Consider the following 22,308-nt stretch of genomic DNA (forward strand, 5'->3'; position numbering starts at 1 on the left):
CTTAGCAAAATGCCCTCAATGTCGCAAATGGCAAGATTTCCTTCTTTTTATGGTTAGATAATATTCCATTGCATAAATACCACGTTTTCTCTATCCATTCATCTGTCAATAGACATTTAGGCTGTTTCCATGTCATGGCTCTTGTAAATAGTGCTGCTGTGAACATTGGGGATGCATGTATCTTTTCAAATTAGAGTTTTCATTTTTTTCTGGATATATATACCCAGGAGTGGACTTGCTGAATCATATGGTACTTCTATTTTTAATTTTTTGAGGAATCTGTATACTGTTTTTCATAGTAGCTGTACCAATAACAATCTTCTTCATTCTTTTTATGTCTGCATAGTGTTCATGAAGAGACATCTCATGATTTATTTAACCCATCACCTACTAATGTACATTCATATTGGTATTAGTTACCTTTGACTGCATTACAAACCTACCTCTCTAAAACTTAATGTCTAAAGACAACAAACATTAATTATAATAAATATTAATTCTGTTATGTGGGTTGACGGTTGGACTGTCTGGTGTGCGCGGTCCTGACTGGGGGCTACACGATCTAGGTGGCTTTTCTGATGTATCTGAGCCTCCCCTGGAATGGTTGAGGCCACTTTTCACATAGTCTCTCATCCCAAGGCTAACCTGGGCTCTATTACAATGTGTCAGAAGAGCTCCAAGAGACAAATAGAACATGCCTCAGTGGGCAAGTCTATTTCTGTCCTCGGTGTCAAGCTTGCTATTGTCCCATTGGACACACTGGTCACAGTTACTGTGCAGGAGCACTATCCAAAGGTGTGAATGCAAGATGCAAGAGTAAGTTTTTGTAACAATCACAAGATTATTTATTTCCTTAAAATTGTCAAAATAGATGCTATGAATATCCTTGTACATGTTTGTTCTCACAAAAATAATTTCTACTGAATTTCAATTCTTAAAATTGATTGGTGGCTCTAAGACAGAAGCTTAAATTGGGTAATTGCAAGTTGTACTCTAAAAACATTTTATTAATTTTTATACTCTAGACTCAATCCTGCCCCCCTAAAAAACATACCAAACGTCTAACACGTACAATTTATGGGTGTGCATTTTTGGAACTAGATCTATGACAAGCTTGATAATAACATATTAATTCATTCAAAGCTGTATGTAGGGGACACCTCTGTTATCTACTGTGCAGATGAGAGACAAAGCCCAATAGAATGCCTTTATCCCATAGCCTGAGACTGAACATTATTCATCATTCACTCTTCATGAATTTGAATATTAGTAAGACTGGCATTTTAAAAATTAAGTATTTGCGATTTTTAAAAATAAGTGGCCAGTATATTATTTAGCTATTAAAAATTCTAGGTTGGCCTGGGCTTCCCCAGTGGTGCAGTGGTTAAGAATCCGCCTGTCAGTGCAGGGGACATGGGTTCAAGCCCTGGTCTGGGAAGATCCCACATCCCACATGCCGCAGAGCAGCTAAGCCCATGCTCCACAGCTAAGCCCATGCGCCACAGCTACTGAGTCTGCGCTCTAGAGCCCGTGAGCCACAGCTACCAAGCCCACCCGCGGCAACTACTGAAGCCCACACGCCTAGAGCCTGTGCTCCGCAACAAGAGGAGCCACCGCAATGAGAAGCCCATGCACAGCAATGAAGAGCAGCCCCCACTCGCCACAAGTAGAAGAAAGCCTGCGTGCAGCAACGAAGACCCAACGCAGCCAAAAATTAAAAAATAATTTTAAAAAGTAAAAAAAAAATTTAGGTTGGTCATCTTTTTCTTATTCCTTTTAAAATCTCTTTATAACAAATCCTAGTGAGGAATCAGAGAAAGTGGATCTCATATATCGATGGTGGGAATGTAAAATGATCCATTGAGTCTGGAGTAGTTTAGACATTTCTGTTTCAATACACTCATATCTATCTCACACACACACACACACACACACACACACACACGGCATTTCCTTTCCTTTTCTTCCATTCTTCCAACGGGTTTAGTTGGATCCACAGTTACGGTGTTACATTACTATGACTTTGTAAAGCTATTTGCAACTGACTCACGTAGTGTAACATGATTACTCTCTTTTTTTTACACAACCTTTTATTCTCCTTTAAGTCGTATTTCCTTAATTTTTGACCCTTGGTCTTAAGAGCCCTGTCTTTGTCTTTGGACCCCAAAGGGAAAGCTTCCCCCCTCTGTCATAGGTACTGCCCTTCACATTGGGCCCGCCTTCAGTGGCCTTTCCCTCATACATATGAACAGCTTTAGCACGTTCCAGCTGTTTTTATTTCCTAACCTATGGCCGCCATCCCTGTCACGTCAGAGCTTCTCCAAGCCCTGTGCCGTTCAAAAATCCCTTCAGGCCAATTTCTCTAGAAACTTGGCCCAGATATCCTCTACCGGACGGTTCGCCTTTTCCCAAACGCGAGTTGTGCTGTACGGATTCCTCCACTTCCTGTAAGATGGTTGCGCCCACTGGGCCGTTTCCTAACTTTCGTACAAAGTGGATCAACGTCACTGCCATTTTAATTTTCTTGCCAGCTCGCAGAAAGGGATTTACCCCCATGCCTTTCTTGTTTGGTGCAAGCTCGAGCTTATGCGCATATGTCCGTTTTTATTAAGGGTTCAGGTGCCCCAAAATTGACAGTTTCGGTGACCTCCCGTCTTCCCAGCCGTCCCCGCGCACGAGCGCAAAACGGGGCTCTTCGCTCTTCAGACGCCCGATCCCCAAACATGGCCGCGCCCACAGGGCCAGGCTAGAGGGCGCGGCCAAGTTACCTCTGAAGAGAAGCCGGAAATTCGGTTGTCTTTTTGCGGCAGAAACGCCTCAGACCCTCGTTGGCCACCGTACCGCGGTGATGAGGGAAGCGACGAAGTTCTGCGAAGTAAGTTCAGCCGTGGATGGGTCGCGATCGTCCCTGGAGGAAGTCAAGTTAGTGGCTGGGTCTCTTCGTGGACAGTGGGGAGGGAGGGCCTGTCAGCGTCCGCGTTGGGTGGTGCGTGTGGAATACAAGCGGGAGGACAGCGTGAATGGGTGTTCTTTTCCAGGGGAGCCCTAAAGGGTGGGTAACAGTGTACGTGCGGTTGGGGTACTTCTGGCTTCAATCAGGAGATTCTCTTGTGCTTAGTGGTTAAAGATCCCTAGAGGTCAACGATTTAGTCGCGAGGGCACGTGTTGGGGTCTTTGCCGTTTACTCTCTTTAGGGCTCAGTGATTGCGAACTGGAGGGTGGTGTTTGTCAGTGAATGCTGTTTATGGTTCGGGTTTTGTTTGGGGCTTAAAGATGGAGTATCTGTTTCGGGATTAATGGACAGGAGTCTCTGAGATTAATCCGGGTGGTGGTAGTAATCGTTTGGGGTACAGATGCGTGTATGGGCTGATACTTTGGAGGCCCGAGTACTTGGCCGCTGCGTGTGTTGAGCTCCAACCTCGGCCTGTGTAACAGATGTGATGGACGTTAACGTTACCCTTCTGCCGTTTAGGTCGGTCCGAGTCCTTTCTTCACCACTAGTTTTAAAATCCTCTTTGGCACCCAACATCACCCCTTACTCTTAAACTCCCAGAGATGAAGGTTTTTGGCGAGATGAATGATCCAGAGATCCACCAGATGAATATCTAATAGCAGTATGTTTTACGATACTTAAGATGCAGCTTTTATCCTTTGTCCTGCAAGACTCCTGCACGTTCCTCTTGGATATTTCTTTTCAGATTCTGTCTAAAACAAGTAAAATAACATCTCTGTCACCGTGAGTTCTGTTCCCAAAGGACAATGCTTGTAAAATTTTAGTGTATTTCAGTTTTAGGCGTTTATATCATGTCCTTCATATTCATAATTCAGATAAATTGCGTAAATGGTACTATGATTTTCTCTTTCACTTTATTTAATGGAATATAGATTTACAAATTATTTTAAATGCGTGAACTGGTGGTATTATAAGTAGGTTTATATTCAGTGACTGCATACATTTATATAGACGTGAAATATTTAAAATACTTAGGTGTCATTTTTTGGAACATTTTATGATTATGCATTTACCCATGGATTTGTTCCCTTGCCTTTCATCTCCAGCCTAGACTACTTATTTTAATTGCAATTGTAAACATATTATTATTTGCTAACTCCCGTTCCCTTATAATTTTCTACAACACAAAAGAGCAGTTGACTTTATTTATTTATTTATTTTTGGCTGATTTTTTAAAAATTGAAGTATAGTTGATTTACAATATCGTGTTTCACGTGTACAGCACATTGATTCAGTTATACATGTATATATAGATATCTTTTTCAGATTCTTTTCCCTTCTAGGTTATTACAAAATATTGAATATAGCTTCCTGTGCTATACAGTAGGTCCTTGTTGGTTATCTATATTACATATAGTAGTGTGTGTATGTTAATCCCATCCTCCTAATTTATCCTCTCCCCACGCCCCCCAGTTTAATATTTAACTTTAAATATTTATGTTTGGTCACCTTACTAAATTCTTAAACCTACAATATCTTTCTTTCCACCCAACATTTTAGTGTGAAAATTTTCAAACATACAGAAATATTGAAAGGATTTTATATTAACCACCCATATACCTACCACTTAGGCTTTATTATTAATAGTACTAGACTTGCTCTACCAGTTAGTTACCTAACCCTCTGTTCATCCTTCTGTTCATATATCAGTCTTTTGTTGTTGTTGGTTTTGGTATATTTCCAAGTAAGTTGCAGACTTCTACCATTACTTTAAATACTTATTCAATCACATGATTAATTACAGTTCTACTAACAGCCTTTTACTTGTTTCCTTTCTTTATGTAATGAACAGACATCTTATTTACAAATAATTTTGGCCTGGTGTGGAGTGAAAATTAATTTCGGAACGAGATGAATCTGGTTTTTCAATCCAAATTCTGCCTCCTGCTCATTGTGCAGTTCGTGTGACCTCTTGTCTGTTTCCTTCTTAGAAAAAAAGAAAAGAAAAGCAATTAAAATCTCTCCCTTAGAGTTATTTTGAAGATTCAGTGAAGTAAAATACCTTAAATAATGAACTGTGATGGCAGATGCATAGCATAGCTGAGTAAAAAAGCTGCTAATTTCCCCATATTTGTGGCTTTGTGTTTTGTAAAATTTGTATTTATAACTCATTTTCTCTCTCCCTGCTTTCCTCCTTGTTTTCCCTCTCTATTTTTTTTTTTGGAAAGAAAACTTCGAAAGCCATGAACTTATATTAATGACCGTGCTACAGCAATTTTATTTAAAGTGTAGAATGCTGATATTTCCCTGATTTTTTTTTTTCTTTCTTCTTTTTTGGCTGCATCAGGTCTTAGTTGCGACGTAGGCTCTTCGTTGCAGCGTGCAGGCTTCTCTCTAGTTGTGGCCTGCGGGTTTTCTCTAGTTGTGGTGCGCAGGCTCCAGGGCGCATGGGCTCTGCAGTTTGTGGCACGCGGGTTTAGTTGCTCCGCGGCATGTGGGATCTTAGTTCCCTGACCAGGGATTGAATCCGCATCCCCTGCATTGGAAGGCGGATTCTTTACCACTGGACAACCAGAGAAGTGCCCTCTCTGATTTTTAAAATATACATGCTCTTATGAAAAATATAGTGAAGAAAGTAAAAATGACCTGTCAAATATCACACTTTTGCCAATATTTTCCTTTCAGAGATTCTTAGAAATGGATTTTTAGGTTACCCGTTGATAGTTTCATTGATCATTTTCGCTTGAATGTTAAATTGTTCCCAGGAGACGTTCTTTTAAATAGACACTTGACCTGTGTATGCTTTAGAATCGTATAGAATTTTTCCATTTTAATTTTGTAACCAGCCTCCTGACTAAACAGATATATAGACATATTAGGCAAATACAATTTGCCTCTCCTTATATTCAAAACTCACCTTTTATTATTATTTTTTCAAACTGCATTGCAGTGGGTAATGTATCCAAACTCAGATTCTCAACCCTGCTATTATAGTGTAAAAACAGCCTAAGACAATAGTCAACAGATGCGTCTGGCTGTGTTCCCATAAACCTTGATTTGTAAAAACAGATGGTCCAGGCCCTGGAGAGTCTGTTACTGACTCTTGATTTAGATGATCATATGGCTTTTCTGCTCCAATTCAGGGTTGGACACCTGGAGCCCATGGATTAACTCTGGCCCATTGCCTGTTTTTGTTAATAAAGTTTTATTGGAACCTAGCACACCTATTGTTTTGTTTTTTAAATACGGCTGTTTTTTGGCCACATTGCATGGCATGTGGAAATTCCCCAACCAGGGATGGAACCCGTGCCCCGTGCAGTGGAAGCACGGACTCTTAACCACTGGACCACCAAGGGAAGTCCAAAAGTATGACTGCTTTTGAGCTACAGTGGTAGAGTTGAGTAATTGCCTCAGAAGCCATGTACATTATATTTTCTGTCTCTTAACATAGAAATTATGTATGTTTTTAAAAGTTATTAGTTTTATTTTGACATCAGAGATTACAAATAATATACAGCCTTTGTCAAAGTGTTACTGTAATTAGTACTTTAATACTCTATCTATACAGAGATCTTAGAACACTCATTCGTTTACCCACCTCATAATTTATATGCTATCATGGTAAATTTTAACTCTATTTTTTTACATTTATTTATTTTATTTATTTGTTTATTTATTTTTGGCTGCATTGGGTCTTCATTGCTACACGCGGGCTTTCTCTAGTTACGGCGAGCGGGGGCTACTCTTCCTTGCAGTGCGTGGGCTTCTCACTGCAGTGGCTTCTCTTGTTGCGGAGCACAGGCTCTAGGCGCGTGGGCACAGTAGTTGTGGCTCGCGGGCTCTAGAGAGCGGGCTCAATAGTTGTGGTGCACAGGCTTAGTTGCTCCATGGCATGTGGGATCTTCCCGGACCAGGGCTCGAACCCGTGTCCCCTGCATTAGCAGGCAGATTCTCAACCACTGCGCCACCAGGGAAGCCCAGGCAGGCAGATTCTTAACCACTGCGCCACCAGGGAAGTGGTGGTTAACTCTCTATATTTTTAAAACCTCCTGAGATATGATCATTTTCCCAGCTGGTACTAATTTAGACTTAACTGCTTATTTACCAGTTTAGTTCCTTTTCATTCCTTGGTCCTCTACTTACATTGGAGGACCCTTTCCTTTTGCTTGAAGAACATGTGCATTTGCTGTATTACAGGTCTTCTGATGAAGAATTCTCTCTGGTTTTGCCTGAAAATGTTTTTTTTTTTTTAATTGAAGTACAGTTGATTTACAGTGTTGTGTTAGTTTCAGGTGTACAGCAAAATGATTCAGTTGTACGTACATATATATCTATTTTTTTCAGATTCTTTTCTCCTACAGTTTATTACAAAATATTGAATATAGTTCCCTGTGCTATACAGTACGTCCTTGTTGGTTATCTGTTTTATATATGGTAGTGTGTATATGATAATCCCAAACTCCTAATTTATCCTTCTCCCCCCCGACCCCTGAAAATGTTTTTATTTCAGTTTTATTCCTAGAGGATTTTTGGCTGAGTATCCTTTATAGGTTTATGCTTATAATACTCTTATCGAGGATCAAGAGGTGGATGGTAATGAGAAATTACATGACGGTGCTTCTTATTTGCTTAGCATGATGTTCTTCAAATTTGAGTATGTGAACCCTGGGATGTAAAAAGACTTTTGAAGAGGTACGTGGATGCACGTGGTTTAAAAGAAGAAAAATGTGTATATCCTGTCTGTGTGTCCTCTTTCCTAAAGTTGATCTACCTGTGGATTTCCCTGCCAGTGGGGCATTGAGCTGTGCTGGTTCTCCTTCCCACATCCCCTTTCACAGTCTTACTGCTTCCACTTTACAAGAGAAAGGTGTACTTCCCAAATATTTGGAATGTTGTGTTTTATTGGCCCAGATGTAAAAGCTTCTTAATAAAAGGACCGATCGATCTTTGGGGGCCTTAATTTAAGGTGAGTGGCCAGCAACACTGACAGGATCTGGGCCAAAAGAGAATGTGCCACTCAGAGTAATTTGCTCTTCAGCCCACAGGTGCTGGCTCCCCAGGAACAAGAGGGATCAAAGGAAAGAAGGAGGAAAAGATTCTGAGACTTAAGTACTGTCAGTTCTGGAGACATCCTTGATTGGAGACTGAGATTTTTGAACAGAAATGTAGAGCTGATCCAGAAGAGCTAAAGACAACATCCCAGTTTGCAGCCATTTCCCAAAGTCAGAAGAAAATGATCCAGGCCCAGGTGACTTTTGGTTTCTTTTATTCTTTCTTTATTCCCCAGTGGCTTTGCCTGTAAAAATCAGTGCAGCTAAGTAGGAAAGTTTAAATGGATCCTAGCAGGATCTGGAGAAATCTTGGTGAAGTTGGATCAGGAATATATTATTCATAGGATTCATATTCTGTGACTCGTGTTGGGATATAATATGTGAATGTGCACAATCCTGTGAGTTATATTAGCTGTCAATTTTTGTGTAATATCTCTGATAGCCATCACAAGAGAATCATAAGTTACATGTCAGGCAGTACTACAAACTGTTTCTACTCCCAGCACTTCTGGCACCAAATGTGTGGATCTTTCCAGACCAACAGTCACTTCTCCAACTCTAGATACCAGCTGAGCGTCTACAATTTAATTCAATTCTGACATTAACTACTGCAGTTACTGTCAGTCTCCACAGGTTTAAGGGCTCAATCCCACAGGACTGCCCTCACTTTGGATGCCAAGTATTGGCTGCCCACAGTACCCATACTTCTGACTTGGCTGCAAATCGGGGGTTCCCGAAATCCCTTCCTCAGGTTCGATAGTTTACTACAACGGTTCACATAACTCAGGAATAGACTTTGCTTACCTATACTGGTTCATTATGAAGGATACAGCTTGGGAAGAGCCAAATGGAAAGATACTTAGGCAAGATATGAGGGAAGGGACAAGGACCTTCCATGCCCTCTCTAGGAGTGTCACACCCCCAGCGCCTAGATGTGTTCACCATCCCGGAAGTGCTCTGAGCCCTGTAGTTTAGGGTTTTTTGTTTTTTGTTTTTTTTAATTTATTTATGGCTGTGTTGGGTCTTCGTCTCTGTGCGGGGGCTTTCTCCAGTTGCGGCAAGCGGGGGCCACTCTTTTTTTTTTTTTTTAAATTTTTCTTTCTTTTTTTTTTTTAAATTAATTAATTTATTTATTTATGACTGTGTTGGGTCTTCGTTTCTGTGCGAGGGCTTTCTCTAGTTGCGGCAAGTGGGGGCCACTCTTCATCGCGGTGCGCGGGCCTCTCACCATCGCGGCCTCTCTTGTTGCGGAGCACAGGCTCCAGATGCGCAGGCTCAGTAATTGTGGCTCACGGGCCTAGCTGCTCCGCGGCATGTGGGATCTTCCCAGACCAGGGTTCGAACCCGTGTCCCCTGCATTGGCAGGCAGATTCTCAACCACTGCGCCACCAGGGAAGCCCGGGTTTTTTTTATGGAGGTCTCATTGGGTAGGTGTGGTAGATTAAATCAATGGCTATTGTTGATTGGCTCAGTTTCCAGTCCCTCCCCCCTCCCTGGGGACTAGAAGTGGGGCTGAAAGTTCCAACCCTCTAATCACAAGGTTGGTTCCCTGGGCAACCAACCCCCATCCTGAAACTCTCTAGGGGTCCACCAAGACTCACCTTGCTAGCATAAACTCAGGTATGTTTGAAAGGGACTTGTTATAAATAACACAGAATGCCCCTTACCTCTATTACTTAAAAAACTCCAAGGGTTTAGGAGCAATTGTGTTAGAAACTGGGGCTGAAGACCAAATATATGTTTCTTATTATATCACATATCATAGGGATCAACTGTGAGGAAAAAGCAGACCAGTTCCTTGAGGGATGTTAATGTTTCATGGCACATGGGTCTCAAGTTCACATAGGACTTTGACGGTTCTGCATAGAGGTGATGTGTTGGGTCCTTAACTGCAGTCCTTGACGGTCCTTACTTCTTTTTTTTTTTTATAAATTTATTTATTTTTGGCTGTGTTGGGTCTTCGTTGCCGTGCACAGGGTTTCTCTAGTTGCAGCGAGCGGGGGCTACTCTTTATTGCCGTGCGTGTGCTTCTCACTGCGGTGGCTTCTCTTGTTGCAGGGCACGGGCTCTAGGGCTTCAGTAGTTGTGGCACGTGGGCTCAGTAGTTGCGGCTCACGGACTCTAGAGCACAGGCTCAGTAGTTGTGGCACATGGGCTTAGTTGCTCCACAGCATGTGAGATCTTCCCGGACCAGGGATCAAACCTGTGTCCCCTGCATTGCCAGGCATATTCTTAACCACTGTGCCACCAGGGAAGTCCCTGTCCTTACTTCTTATAAATGTAAAAACATGTTTCCTACAGATGTTTCCTCATTTCATCTAATATGATATTAACCCCACCTAATGATATACACACATATATGTGCATTGTCTCTGTCCATATATATATATTCTTTAAAGAATAGTTTTCTTATAAATTTGATCATCTAATAATCTTTTTTTTGGACTTTTTATTCTTTTTTTGTTTTTTAATTTTTTTATTGAAGTATAGTTGATTTACAATGTTCTGTTAGTTTCTGGTGTATAGCAAAGTAATTCAGTTATATGTATTCATATTCTTTTTCATTATGGTTTATTACAGGATATTGAATAAAGTTCCTGATCATCTAATAATCTTTTATGCTTTATACGTGTTTTGTACAGTTTTTTTTTTCTTCTTCTTCTTTTCTTTTTTTTTTTTTTGGCCACATGGCTTGCGGGATCTTAGTTCCCCAACCAGGGATTGAACGCGGGCCACCACAGTGAAAGCACCGAGTCCTAACCACTGGACCGCCAGGGAATTTCCTGTACAGTTTCTCTTATTTTGTTTAGTATATTGACCACTGAAATTAATATGTATTTTCTTCATCTACTTGTAAGTAGCATATAGTTTGATATTAGTGAATGCTTGTGAGATAGCAGAAAATATGTATTGGTCTCTGCCCCCTGTTCCTGGCACAGAGCTCCTAAAACCCTTGTGATTCCCTAAGTGATAAGAACACTAGGGGTATCTCCTGTTCTAATATTGGTCTTTGACCTCTGTTCCTGACACAGGGCCCCTGAAACTCTTGTCATTTCCTGGGTGACAGGAGTGACTTTGTTCTACCGAGGTGACTCTGAGTGAGCTCCTGGATGAGGGCTGGTAACCAGAAAGACCAAGCCATCATGAGAAGCTTGGCTTTTTTTTTTTTTAAAGAAATCTCCATTTTATTTATTTATTTATGGCTGAGTTGGGTCTTCGTTTCTGTGTGAGGGCTTTCTCTAGTTGCGGCAAGTGGGGGCCACTCTTCATCGCGGTGCACGGGCCTCTCACTATCGCGGCCTCTCTTGTTGCGGAGCACAGGCTCCAGACGCGCAGGCTCAGTAATTGTGGCTCACGGGCCCAGCCGCTCCGCGGCATGTGGGATCTTCCCAGACCAGGGCTCGAACCCGTGTCCCCTGCATTGGCAGGCGGATTCTCAACCACTGCGCCACCAGGGAAGCCCAGAAGCTTGGCATTTTTAACCCTGCCTTACGCATCTATTCCATCTGGAAGACAGCACCGTAACATAGTATTTTACTAGTATTCTTATTCTATCAGAGCATAAGAAGGAAAAAACCCACCAATTTCCTATATGGCAAAAGTGAGCAGAATAATTTCCTTTACATTTTTCCATGTCACCCAAAGAACATCACTTGGCTAAACGTGACTGTGTTATGACAGGAATCCCTGACGTATGACGACGTGACTATGAAGTTCACGTGGGAGGAGTGGCAGCTCCTGGACCCCGATCAGAAGGACCTGTACCGGGATGTGATGCTGGAGAACTATAGCAACCTGGTGTCCGTGGGTGAGGACAGCTCCCCTGGGTCCCTCAGAGGGTGCCCGTCAGTGACCATTCCATTCTCAGCCTCTTAACTCTTCAGACTAACTGCATTCCTCTGCAATGGTCGAGTCTCAGATCCTTCTCTTGCCTCAGACTAGAGGGTATAATCGCCCCACTCCTGAGAGAAAAGCCTTGAGGTTACAGATGTGAAACCTGTTTATTCCCTCCATGTACCATTATCCCTTCCTGCCGTATCCCAGCCCAGTTCGATATGTCTAATTCTTCTATCATTTTTCATGAACAGGGTATCAAGCCAGCAAACCAGATGCTGTCTCCAGGTTGGAGCGAGGAGAACAACTGTGGCCAGTAGAAGATGACAGCCATGGTCGAATCTGTCCGGGTGAGTGGGTGAGACCCAGCAAGGTGGGCAGCCAGGGAAGTCGAACTCTGGTCAGGAGAGAAGGTGTCAGAGCTGTGATAGTGTCTGAGGAAACATAAACAGCCCTATCACGTACCTCTCTTCCTGTATAAGAACTCTTTCTTTGTGGAAGTTAAGAGGAAAATGTATCCCTTTGTTTTCTTCTGAGATCTTATCCCTGCTTATTTCTAAACCATGAGTGTGTTTTTTTTTTTTATTGTATCTTTATTATTTATTTATTTATTTTATTTCAGTTTTAAATTTTTGGCTGCGTCGGGTCTTAGTTGCGGCATGCAGGATCTTCGTTGCGGCACACGGGCTCTTTGTTGTGGTGTGCAGGCTTCTCTCTAGTTGTGGCTTGCGGGTTTTCTCTCCTCTAGTTGTGGTGTGCAGGCTCCAGGGCACGTGCGCTCTGTAGTTGTGGCATGCGGGCTCCAGAGCTAGCGGGCTCTGTAGTTTGCAGCACGTGGGCTCTAGTTGAAGTGCGCGAGCTCAGTAGCTGTGGCACTCGGGCTTAATTGCTCCATGGCACATGAGATCTTAGTTCCCTGACCAGGGATCGAACCCACTTCCCCTGCAATATAAGGTGGATTCTTTACCACTGGACCACCAGGGAAGTCCCTGATCCCCGCTTATTTCATATGCATCTTATTTTTGTTTGTTTGCATAGTTTTCTTCTTCCTTGGATTTTCAAATCTTCCTCTCCTTCGTCTACCATCACAAGATCTCTGTCTGTGTTACCTCCTCTCTTGCTGTGATATCCCACTTTCCAGGCCTCTCTGGAAAGAGAACTTTGAGTTCATCATACTCTTCTTAACCACTGTACCTTCTTCCTGCCGTATGAGGAAATAACGATTTCCCACCATAACATGCAACCCCACCTTGGATGCTGTGTCCCCATGATAACCTGGTTTTTGCTGTGCATTTGTGTGGTTCTTTGGTCCCCACCCCCTTCCAGTGTTTTCCATACTTTCATTTCCATTTTCTTATCCGTTCTCATAAGTCTTAAAAGTTTCTTCCATTCCCATGGGTTAACCTCTTTCTGTTCTCTGAAAGAGACACCCCCAAATTGACTTCTCTCTGAATATTGTTTAATGTACAATTTCTTTCTACGTATTTTAGTCTTCGTCATGGCAGCTGTCCTGTGACTTCTTATTTTGTGTGTTAGAACAGAAATCTTCTCTCCATCCTTTTAAAAATTGAGGTTCTCTTTCAGTTCTACACATTTAAAAGAAAAACATGTCTTAGTGTAAAAATTGCTGTAAGGAAAATTAAAGCAGCTAATGGAAGAGTGGGTGTTGGGGCTTGGAACTGCCCTTTTGGAATGGGAGTGGCTCTCTGATAAGGTGCCTTTGAGCACATAGATGAGGGATATGAGTAATCTTCCTGGGTGAGGAGTTTTCCAAATGTGAGACAGTGGGAAGTTGAAAGACCTGAATCTGGAATGTGTTTGAGGAACTTCGAGGAAACTTACATGGGTAGAAGGAACTGAGCAAGAGGGAAAATGACTGGAGTTAAGGGTAACAGGGTAGTAGCTGGGGGTTTTGGTACATAGGTCACAAACTGCCTATCAAGGGCATTCAAGACCTTGCTTCTTTTCTGAATAAGTTGAGAAAATGGGATTTTGAGTAGAGGAGTGGCATTATACAATTTTTAAAGTGGATCACTTTGCCTACTTTATAGAAGATAGACATTATTGGGGAAGGGAATGTACTTTTATACTCTTGGTTACAATGTGTGACAATAAAGTAATACAGATTAAAGTCATCAAAGATCAAATGTGCATGGGAAAGACTCCAGGAGAGGCTGCACACAAGCTTCCTGGTTGTCCTCTACCAGTGGAGTCATGTGAACAGTGCTGAATTTTCCCAGCAATGATGTTTGAATGTTTGACAACATGTGTGAAGTGTTGCCAACCAGGGAAGCTCACCCAAGCTTGGTGCCTCTAGACCCCAGAATCAGAATGTTACAGTGTTGTCCAAAGCCTCAGGCATACAAAAATGGGCATCTACCACCAATCACATTGTTAGCATAGACTCTGATATGTCCTAAGACCTCATGCCTAAAAAGACATTCTCATCAGGTGGGATATTCCAGGGACTCAGAGGTTATCCTCTGAGGGCCAGTCCTTTCTTTGCAATGTTCAGGGATGGAGTAACTGCATATCATCGTTCCCTTTTTGTGTAGGAACACAGGAGAATATGTTCCAAGTAGAGTATTAGTTCGGAGTGTTGGTTACAGAAGATTTTATCTATATTTGATGTTAGTGTTAGTGCTTTGCTAGAGTTAGGTAAATGGTGGTCTGCAGAATGAAGAAGAGGGCAAGTTGTTGGAGTATGATAAACCTCAATAGTTTATCACATTTACCTTGAAATCAGATGCTAAGGAGACACATTCTTACTTGCCATTGTATTTGTTCTATACACCTGGGTCTGCAAGTTTGCACCTGATCACAATTGTCAATGTTTGGTTCTTTTCAATGGGCTTGATTGAATTTTCAAACTCTACATGTTGAAATGGCTAAAGCCTTGGCCCTGTGCCTTGAGCTTTTATTATACATGTTTCCAAACATAATCTTATCCAGTACTCTGTCTTTGAATACTCTGGTTCTTTTTAAAATTTTTTATTTTATATTGGAGTACAGTCGATTTACAATGTTGTGTTAGTTTCAGGAGTACAGCAAAATGAATCAGTTTTATATATATATATATATATATATATATATATATATATATATATATATACACACACACATATACATATATATGTTCTTCTTCAATAATCTGTCTATGTTGATGCTATCCACATTGCTGTTTTCAGATAAGACCTTTTGAAACATTTATATATTCAACGCGTTTCTTCATGTTTGTATTCAGACAAGTAATAACCTCCTTAAGCTTTGTTTCACAATGTGTGCTAGATTTTCCTCTCATTCTGGACTTCAGTAATATTCTTCACATTATTAAGAGGCATTCCACCTACCCAGTGGCTGAAACCACATAATTCTTGGAATAATCCTTGAGTCTGAACCTCTTCCGTGCTTCTCCCATTAAGTCCAGCAGTGAACCTTGTCTTTTCTTTGAACATATCCTGATTTCCTCCACCTCTTACATATTCATTGCTCCTTTAACCGTGATTCACAGACTGCAATTGCCTTCTTTATTCCTTTGCTTCAGTTGTCTATGCCCAGAATTAAACCTGGGTGTCCTACAAATTTAACTCATTTCTGATACTATCTACGTGGAAATAGTGTCAGATCCTACAAGTTAAGGGTTCAGTCCCACAAGATTGTCCCCATGTCAGATGTCAATTGCAACTCCAGATTGTTACTTGTGCTTCTGACCAACTGGCTATAAATTGAAGGTTCTCATGACCCCCTTCTTGGGTTCAATTAATTTGCCAGGGTGGTTCACAGAACTCAAAGAAACATTTACTTATGTTTACCAGTTTACTATAAAGGATACAGATGAATAGCCAGAGGAAGAGGTATATAGGGCAAGGACTGAAGGATTCCTGAATGCAGAAGCTTCTGTCCCCATGGAACTGGGGAGCACCACCCTCCTCGCACATGGATGTGTTCACCCATCCAAAGGTTGAGCAAATCTTGTTAAGAGTTGTTATAGATTTTTAATCTCTAGGCCCTCTCTCCTTTCCCAGACGCTGCTGGGTGGAGCTGAAAGTTCCAACCTTCTAATCACTTAGTCTTTCTGGTGATCAGTCCCATCCTGAGGTTATGTAGGAACCCTATGCTAAGTCACCTCATTAGCATAAACTCAGTATTGAAAGATACTCCTGTCACTTAGGAAATTACAAGGCTTTAGGAGTTCTGTGGAGGAAGACCAAATATATTTCTTATTATATCACACATAGAATTGTCACTAAATAGTTACTTCACATGAAGGCATTTTTTGAAACAGTTTTCTTTCCAAATTAAAATTATGAGAGATTGTGGAATGATTCCTTGTTCTCTTCTTTCCTAGAAATCAGGAAAGTTGATGACCCTCTGCAGCATCACTTGCCAAATCACAGCATTCAAAATACTGTGGAACAATGCTGCGAACATAATACATTTGCAAATATTGTTAATCAGAACGAAACTCATTTCCTATTAAAGCAAAATTGTGATATGTTTGACTTAACTGAAAAACCTTTAAATGCAAATTTAAGTTTTGAAAACCAGAAGAGAAGCTGTAACTTAGAGAACTCTGCTGAGTTTAATGGAGATGGGAAATCCCTTCTCCATGCTAACCATGAGCAATCTTTTACTGAAATTAAATTTCCTGTAAGTGCAAAACCCATCAACAATAACGCCCTGTCCACTAAGCAACAGAGAACTCACAACATAGAGAAAGCCCATGTATGCAGTGAGTGTGGGAAAGCCTTCTTCAAGATGTCTCAGCTCTCTGATCATCAGAAAGTTCATACTAGAGAAAAACCTCATGGATGTAGTCTGTGTGGGAAAGCCTTCTCCAGAAAATCCAGGCTCACTGAACATCAGAGAACTCATACGGGACTGAAACATTATGAGTGCACTGAATGCGATAAAACCTTCTTTGAGAAATCGCAGTTCAAGATACATCAGAAAAGTCATATGGGAGAGAAACCTTACACATGTAGCGAATGTGGGAAAGCATTCACCAAAAAGTGTCGGCTCATTTATCATCAGCGAACTCATACGGGAGAGAAGCCCCATGGATGCAGTCTGTGTGGAAAAGCCTTCTCTACAAAGTTCAGTCTCACTACACATCAGAAAACTCATACAGGAGAGAAACCTTACATATGCAGTGAATGTGGAAAAGGCTTCATCGAGAAGAGGCGTCTTATTGCACACCATCGAACTCATACAGGTGAGAAACCCTTTATATGCAATGTATGTGGGAAAAGTTTCACCTTGAAGAACAGTCTTATCACTCATCAGCAAACTCACAGAGAAGAGAAATTGTATATGTGCAGTGAATGTGGGAAAGGCTTTTCAATGAAGCACTGCCTCATCGTACATCAGCGAACTCATACTGGAGAGAAACCCTATACATGCAATGAGTGTGGAAAAGGCTTCACCTTGAAGAGCCCTCTCATCAGACATCAGCGGATTCATACAGGGGAGAAACCCTATGTATGTAGTGTATGTGGAAAAGGCTTCACCATGAAGAGTGATCTTATTGTACATCAGCGAACTCATACTGCAGAGAAACCCTATGTATGCAGTGACTGTGGGAAAGGCTTCACTGTGAAGAGCCGCCTGATTGTACACCAGCGAACTCACACAGGGGAGAAGCCTTACGTGTGCAGTGAATGCGGAAAAGGCTTTCCAGCCAAGATCCGGCTGATAGGACATCAGCGAATTCATACAGGAGAGAAACCATATGTATGCAGTGAATGTGGTAAAGGCTTCACAGAGAAGAGTCATCTCAACGTACACCAGCGCACTCACACAGGAGAGAAACCCTATGTATGCAATGAATGTGGCAAAGGCTTAACTGGGAAAAGCATGCTCATCGCACATCTGCGAACTCATACTGGAGAGAAACCATATATATGCAATGAATGTGGCAAGGGCTTCACCATGAAGAGTACTCTGGGTACACATCAGCAAACTCACACTGGAGAGAAACCATACAAATGCAACGAGTGTGGTAAAGCCTTTAGGAAGAAGACATGCCTCATACAACATCAGAGAGTTCACTCAGGGAAAACTTCCTTTGCATGTACTGAATGTGGAAAATTCTCTTTGCGCAAAAATGATCTCATTACCCATCAGAGAATTCACACAGGAGAGAAGCCATATGAATGCAGTGAATGTGAGAAAACCTTCACCACAAAGTCAGGGCTCAATGTTCATCAAAGAAAGCATACAGGAGAGAGGCCCTATGGATGCAGCGAGTGTGGGAAAGCTTTTGCCCACTTGTCAATCCTTGTTAAACATAAGAGAATTCATAGGTAGTCACTCTGGGGAAGCCTGTTGCCAGTTGTACTCAAGATAACAGTATGCAGAGAAGAATCACAATGCAAAGAATGTGGTGTTATCTTTAGTGATCAATTGCCTCATATTTTATGTTGCTGAAAAAATTTACAAGACAACTTAGACACAATCAGCCATGGTGAAAATGTTTTAGGACATTTTATTGTCTAAAAAGTGTATACTGAGGGCTTCCCTGGTGGTGCAGTGGTTAAGAGTCTGCCTGCCAATTCAGGGAACACGGGTTCGAGCCCTGGTCCAGGAGGATCCCACATGCCGTGGAGCAACTAAACCTGTGCACCACAACTACTGAGCCTGCACTCTAGAGCCTGCGAGCCACAACTACTGAGCCCGCGTGCCACAACTACTGAAGCCCGTGTGCCTAGAGCCCATGCTGCACAACAAGAGAAGCCACCGCAATGAGAAGTCTGCGCACCGCAACAAAGAGCAGCCCCCGCTCTCCGCAACTAGAGAAAGCCCGTGCACAGCAACAAAGATCCAACGCAGCCAAAAATAAATAAATTTTTTTAAAAAAGTGAATACTGAGATAAAGCCTAAGAATGTGAAAGACTAGGAAAGACTTTATTGGTAATAGACTCTATCATATGTGGTCATCATAGATCATGAGTGAATGAATATTTCTAATTGGTAGAAATATAATTGTGGGAAAGCCTTTGCCCAGAAGTAACACCTCAAGAGATGTCAGTTAACACTAGAGAAGTACTTTCCTAATGGTGATGAATATGGAAGGGTTTGCAGTAATAAATATTGCCTCATCATTTGCCAGGAAATCTGTGCAATAACACGTTCAGTATGGTGGCCTTTAACAAAATATCAAACAACTTAATGAAGGAAAGAAGCCTTGGAGAAATGAAGAATGAGAACATTGTGTTACAGGTCTAAACTTAAGGGATAATACACCTCACAAACAACTGGGGAAAGGATACCTTCAGCCGTATTTCTAGATGCCTTGTCATTGATCTTATAAATTTTACATAGTGGCAGTTACTCTCATCATGGATTAAATTTTAGTATATACGGTGCAGGAGTGTTCAATTATCTAATTAACTTTTGCATTTCTTTGGTTCCAAGTTTAAGTGTTATTTCAGAATATTTGAAGTACTTCAAAATGAAACAATATATTCATTTCATAAGTATAAGTCAACATATTTAGTGTGTTTAACCAAGTTTATAAGTAGCAGCAGGGGGGTTATAAAATTAATATAAATGTGATGTTTTTATAACTTTTAATTTTGAAGTAAGTTTAGAATCACAAAAACTGAAATATTCCAGAGATTTCCTAAATCACCTTCAGTCCACTATTCCCAAAGGTAAAACCTTATATAACCACACAGTTTACTATCAAATAGAGGAAAGTGAAATTGTAACAGTGCTGTTAACTACAGGGTTTATTTCTATTGCACCAGTTTTAACATGGTTTTTAAATACTGCCTTAAACTTTATCACATATGTAGGTTCCTGTAACCAACACCCCAGTAAAAATTCAGAATGGTTTGTCAACACAAACTCCCTCATGCTACATCCTCATTGTCACATCCTTTCCCTGACACTAATCCTATAATTTTGTCATTTATAGAATATTAGAAAAATAGAATCGTTTAGGATGTATCCTTTTGGGGTTGACTATTTGAGCTTGTGAAATTGTAGAAAATAGACATATTGGTCTCTGCCCCCGGTTTCTGGCACAGAGCTTCTGAAACCCTTGTAAATTCCTGCATGATAAGAGCATGTGGAGCATCTCTTGTTCTATTGATGGGACTCTGGGTGGGCTCATGAATGGCTCCTGGATGGGTGCTGGTCCCCAAAAAAGACTTGGAATTTTCAGCCCACTCCCCATCCTCCGGAGAGGGGAGAGGGGCTAGAAATGGAGTTACTAATTGATCATGCCTAACGTGAGGAAGCTTCCATAAAATCCCAACAATAGTAGGGGCTGTGGAGAGCTTCCAGAAGGGTGAACACATTTAAGTACAGGGAGTGTTAACACACCCCCAGCTCTATGGGGACAGAAGCTCCTGTGCTTAGAACACTCCCAGATCTCACTCTGTTTCTCCTCAGCTTGTTGTTCATTTCTGTACATTATCATGTCCTTTAATAAACTAGTAAACACAGGTAAGTGTTTCCCTGAGTTCTGTGAGCCACTCTAGCAGATTAATCAAACCTGACAAGGGGCTCACGCAAACCTCCAATTTGGAGCCAAGTCAGACAACTTGTAGGTAACTTGGGGACCAGCTATTTGGGATTAGTATCTGAGGTGGGGTGGGAGCAGTTGTGGGACTGAGCTCTTAACTGGTGGGATCTGGCACTATCTTCAAGTAGATAGTGTTAGAATTGAGTTAAAATGTAGGATCCAGCTGATAGGAATTGCTTGGTGTGTGGGAAACCCACACATTTGGTAACCAGAAGTGTTGAAAGTGTGTGTGTGGCAACAGGGTGAGAGTAAAGGAGAAAGACAGGAGGAAGTCCGAACTGTAGCTTTTCCCAATACAGACTTCAAGTAAATTCAGCCTTAGATCCAACTAGAAACTCTGGGCATCTTCTCTGCCACAGAATATCAGACTGTAATAGAGGCGGGGCAGGTGCGTAGCTGTTAGTGCATGACCGGTAGCCGTCCCACTCAGCCATTGACTGGCATCGCAATGGGTCCCTCCTCCTTCCCTTCCTCTGTGTAAGCGGAGCCCACATTCAGACTGAGGGAAGATGGATTTTTTGAGACACTAGTCTGCCTTCTCAGTCGGCTGGCTTTCCGATTAAAGTCGTTACTCCTTGCCTCAACAAGTCCTCTCCCGATTTATTGGCCTGACCTGCGGCAAGCAGAGCGAGTTCGGGCTCTGTCCGTAATAAGACTCCAGGTAAACTGGTAGTACCCAAGGTGTTCCTGCCTAACTGCACAAGGTCACCATCATCTTGCCACTTTTATCCAAAGTGATGACTAGAATGCATCTCACACCACGTTGGCCTTGGATTGGTTCTGGCCTCTGAAAACTTAAATTAGCTCTGTGACTGAGACTATCTCTTGCAAAGAGAGGAAGGCACTGGGGTGCCCAGAAGACATTTCCATGTCTTCTCACCCAGCAGTCTTAGCAGCTTTTATGGCCACTCCTGTTGGAAGCGCCAGAACCTCTATGAGGTCACAGAGCTGTGTGTCCTCATAGAACCTGTGCAAGTCTTCTGAAACTGAGCAAGAGCCCTCGGTGTCCCTAGCAACAGCCAAGGAGGCATTACGGGGAGAGCGCATCAGAATCAGAAATGGTTTTGGACCAGGTTCAGCCTTTGGCAGCTACTGGAGGAGTCTTCAGAGACTCAATATCTGCTGAGCCTGATTCTGGGCAAGGATCCCCAGTGAGGGGCCTGTGGGGTCAGTGAAGAGGGAATGTGTGTCAGTGACCGTATTTGGGGTTTTATTTGGCTTCAGTCACTGAGGAATCTGGGCGTTAGTGATGGGGCCTTTGATTGAGGCTTAACCTGAAGAGATTAATGATTGAAGGTCTTGTTGGTCAGGGTTTAGGGTCTATACGTTAGGTCTGCAAGACTCGGTAATTGAAAACTGGATGGAAGGTGTGAAACCAATGAGCACTGCTTCTCCCCTAGGTTAGCGATTTACTATCCAGCTCATGATCAGGAGAAGCCTGGAATTGGGGGAGGAGTGTCAATGGGCAAGAGTGTCTGTGGTAAATTTCAGATTGAATTTGAGGTCAGTGTTGTGTAGGGAGTGCAGAGTTTGTCTGTGTTTGAGAGCACAGGAGTCGGGAAGTTTTGAGACCCATAGTCCCAGGCTAGTGGGTGTTTAGAGACTTGACCTTTGGATGCTGGAAACATTTCTTTTCAGGTTTTCCAGTCCAAGTCCTTTCTCAAGGTTCTTATTAAAAATTTGTCTCCTACATACACTCTTCTCATTGTCCCCACCAAAATCAGAATAATTCACCGTGGTCAAGTGGTGTGTATAGGAATAAAGACAGGATTATTGTTCATCTTACTGCAAAGTTTAGTCTTGGATATTTCCTTTCAGATTTCTTTGACACAAGTAAGAACAACCATTTTCCTGAGTTCTACTCCTCAATGAGAGCCATCTCATTAAAAAAATTTTTTTTCAGGCTACCTTTCTAAAACTTGGGATCATCTGTACGA

General features: G+C 42.0%; 1 protein-coding gene across 9 annotated transcripts; it reads left to right on the plus strand.

Moving 5' to 3' along the window:
* Positions 1–1,470: 1,470 nt before the first annotated feature.
* On the plus strand, positions 1,471–22,268 carry LOC309616825 (uncharacterized protein). 9 transcript variants are annotated; one of them, XM_082367945.1, is made up of 6 exons: positions 1,471–2,922; positions 7,464–7,645; positions 7,992–8,201; positions 11,686–11,812; positions 12,093–12,188; positions 16,187–22,268. In XM_082367945.1, the coding sequence occupies exons 3-6, from the start codon at positions 8,187–8,189 to the stop codon at positions 18,145–18,147; spliced, it is 2,199 nt and encodes a 732-aa protein (XP_082224071.1). In that variant the 5' UTR covers positions 1,471–2,922; positions 7,464–7,645; positions 7,992–8,186; the 3' UTR covers positions 18,148–22,268. The 9 variants fall into 9 exon arrangements, with proteins under 9 accessions (XP_082224071.1, XP_082224074.1, XP_082224072.1 ...); XM_082367948.1 differs by having other exon boundaries at positions 7,476–7,645; XM_082367946.1 differs by having other exon boundaries at positions 1,471–2,875.
* The last annotated feature ends 40 nt before the right edge of the window (positions 22,269–22,308 follow it).

This window comes from Balaenoptera borealis, assembly GCF_965194805.1.
Source record: "Balaenoptera borealis genome assembly, chromosome: 19".
Classification (NCBI taxonomy): Eukaryota; Metazoa; Chordata; class Mammalia; order Artiodactyla; family Balaenopteridae; genus Balaenoptera; species Balaenoptera borealis.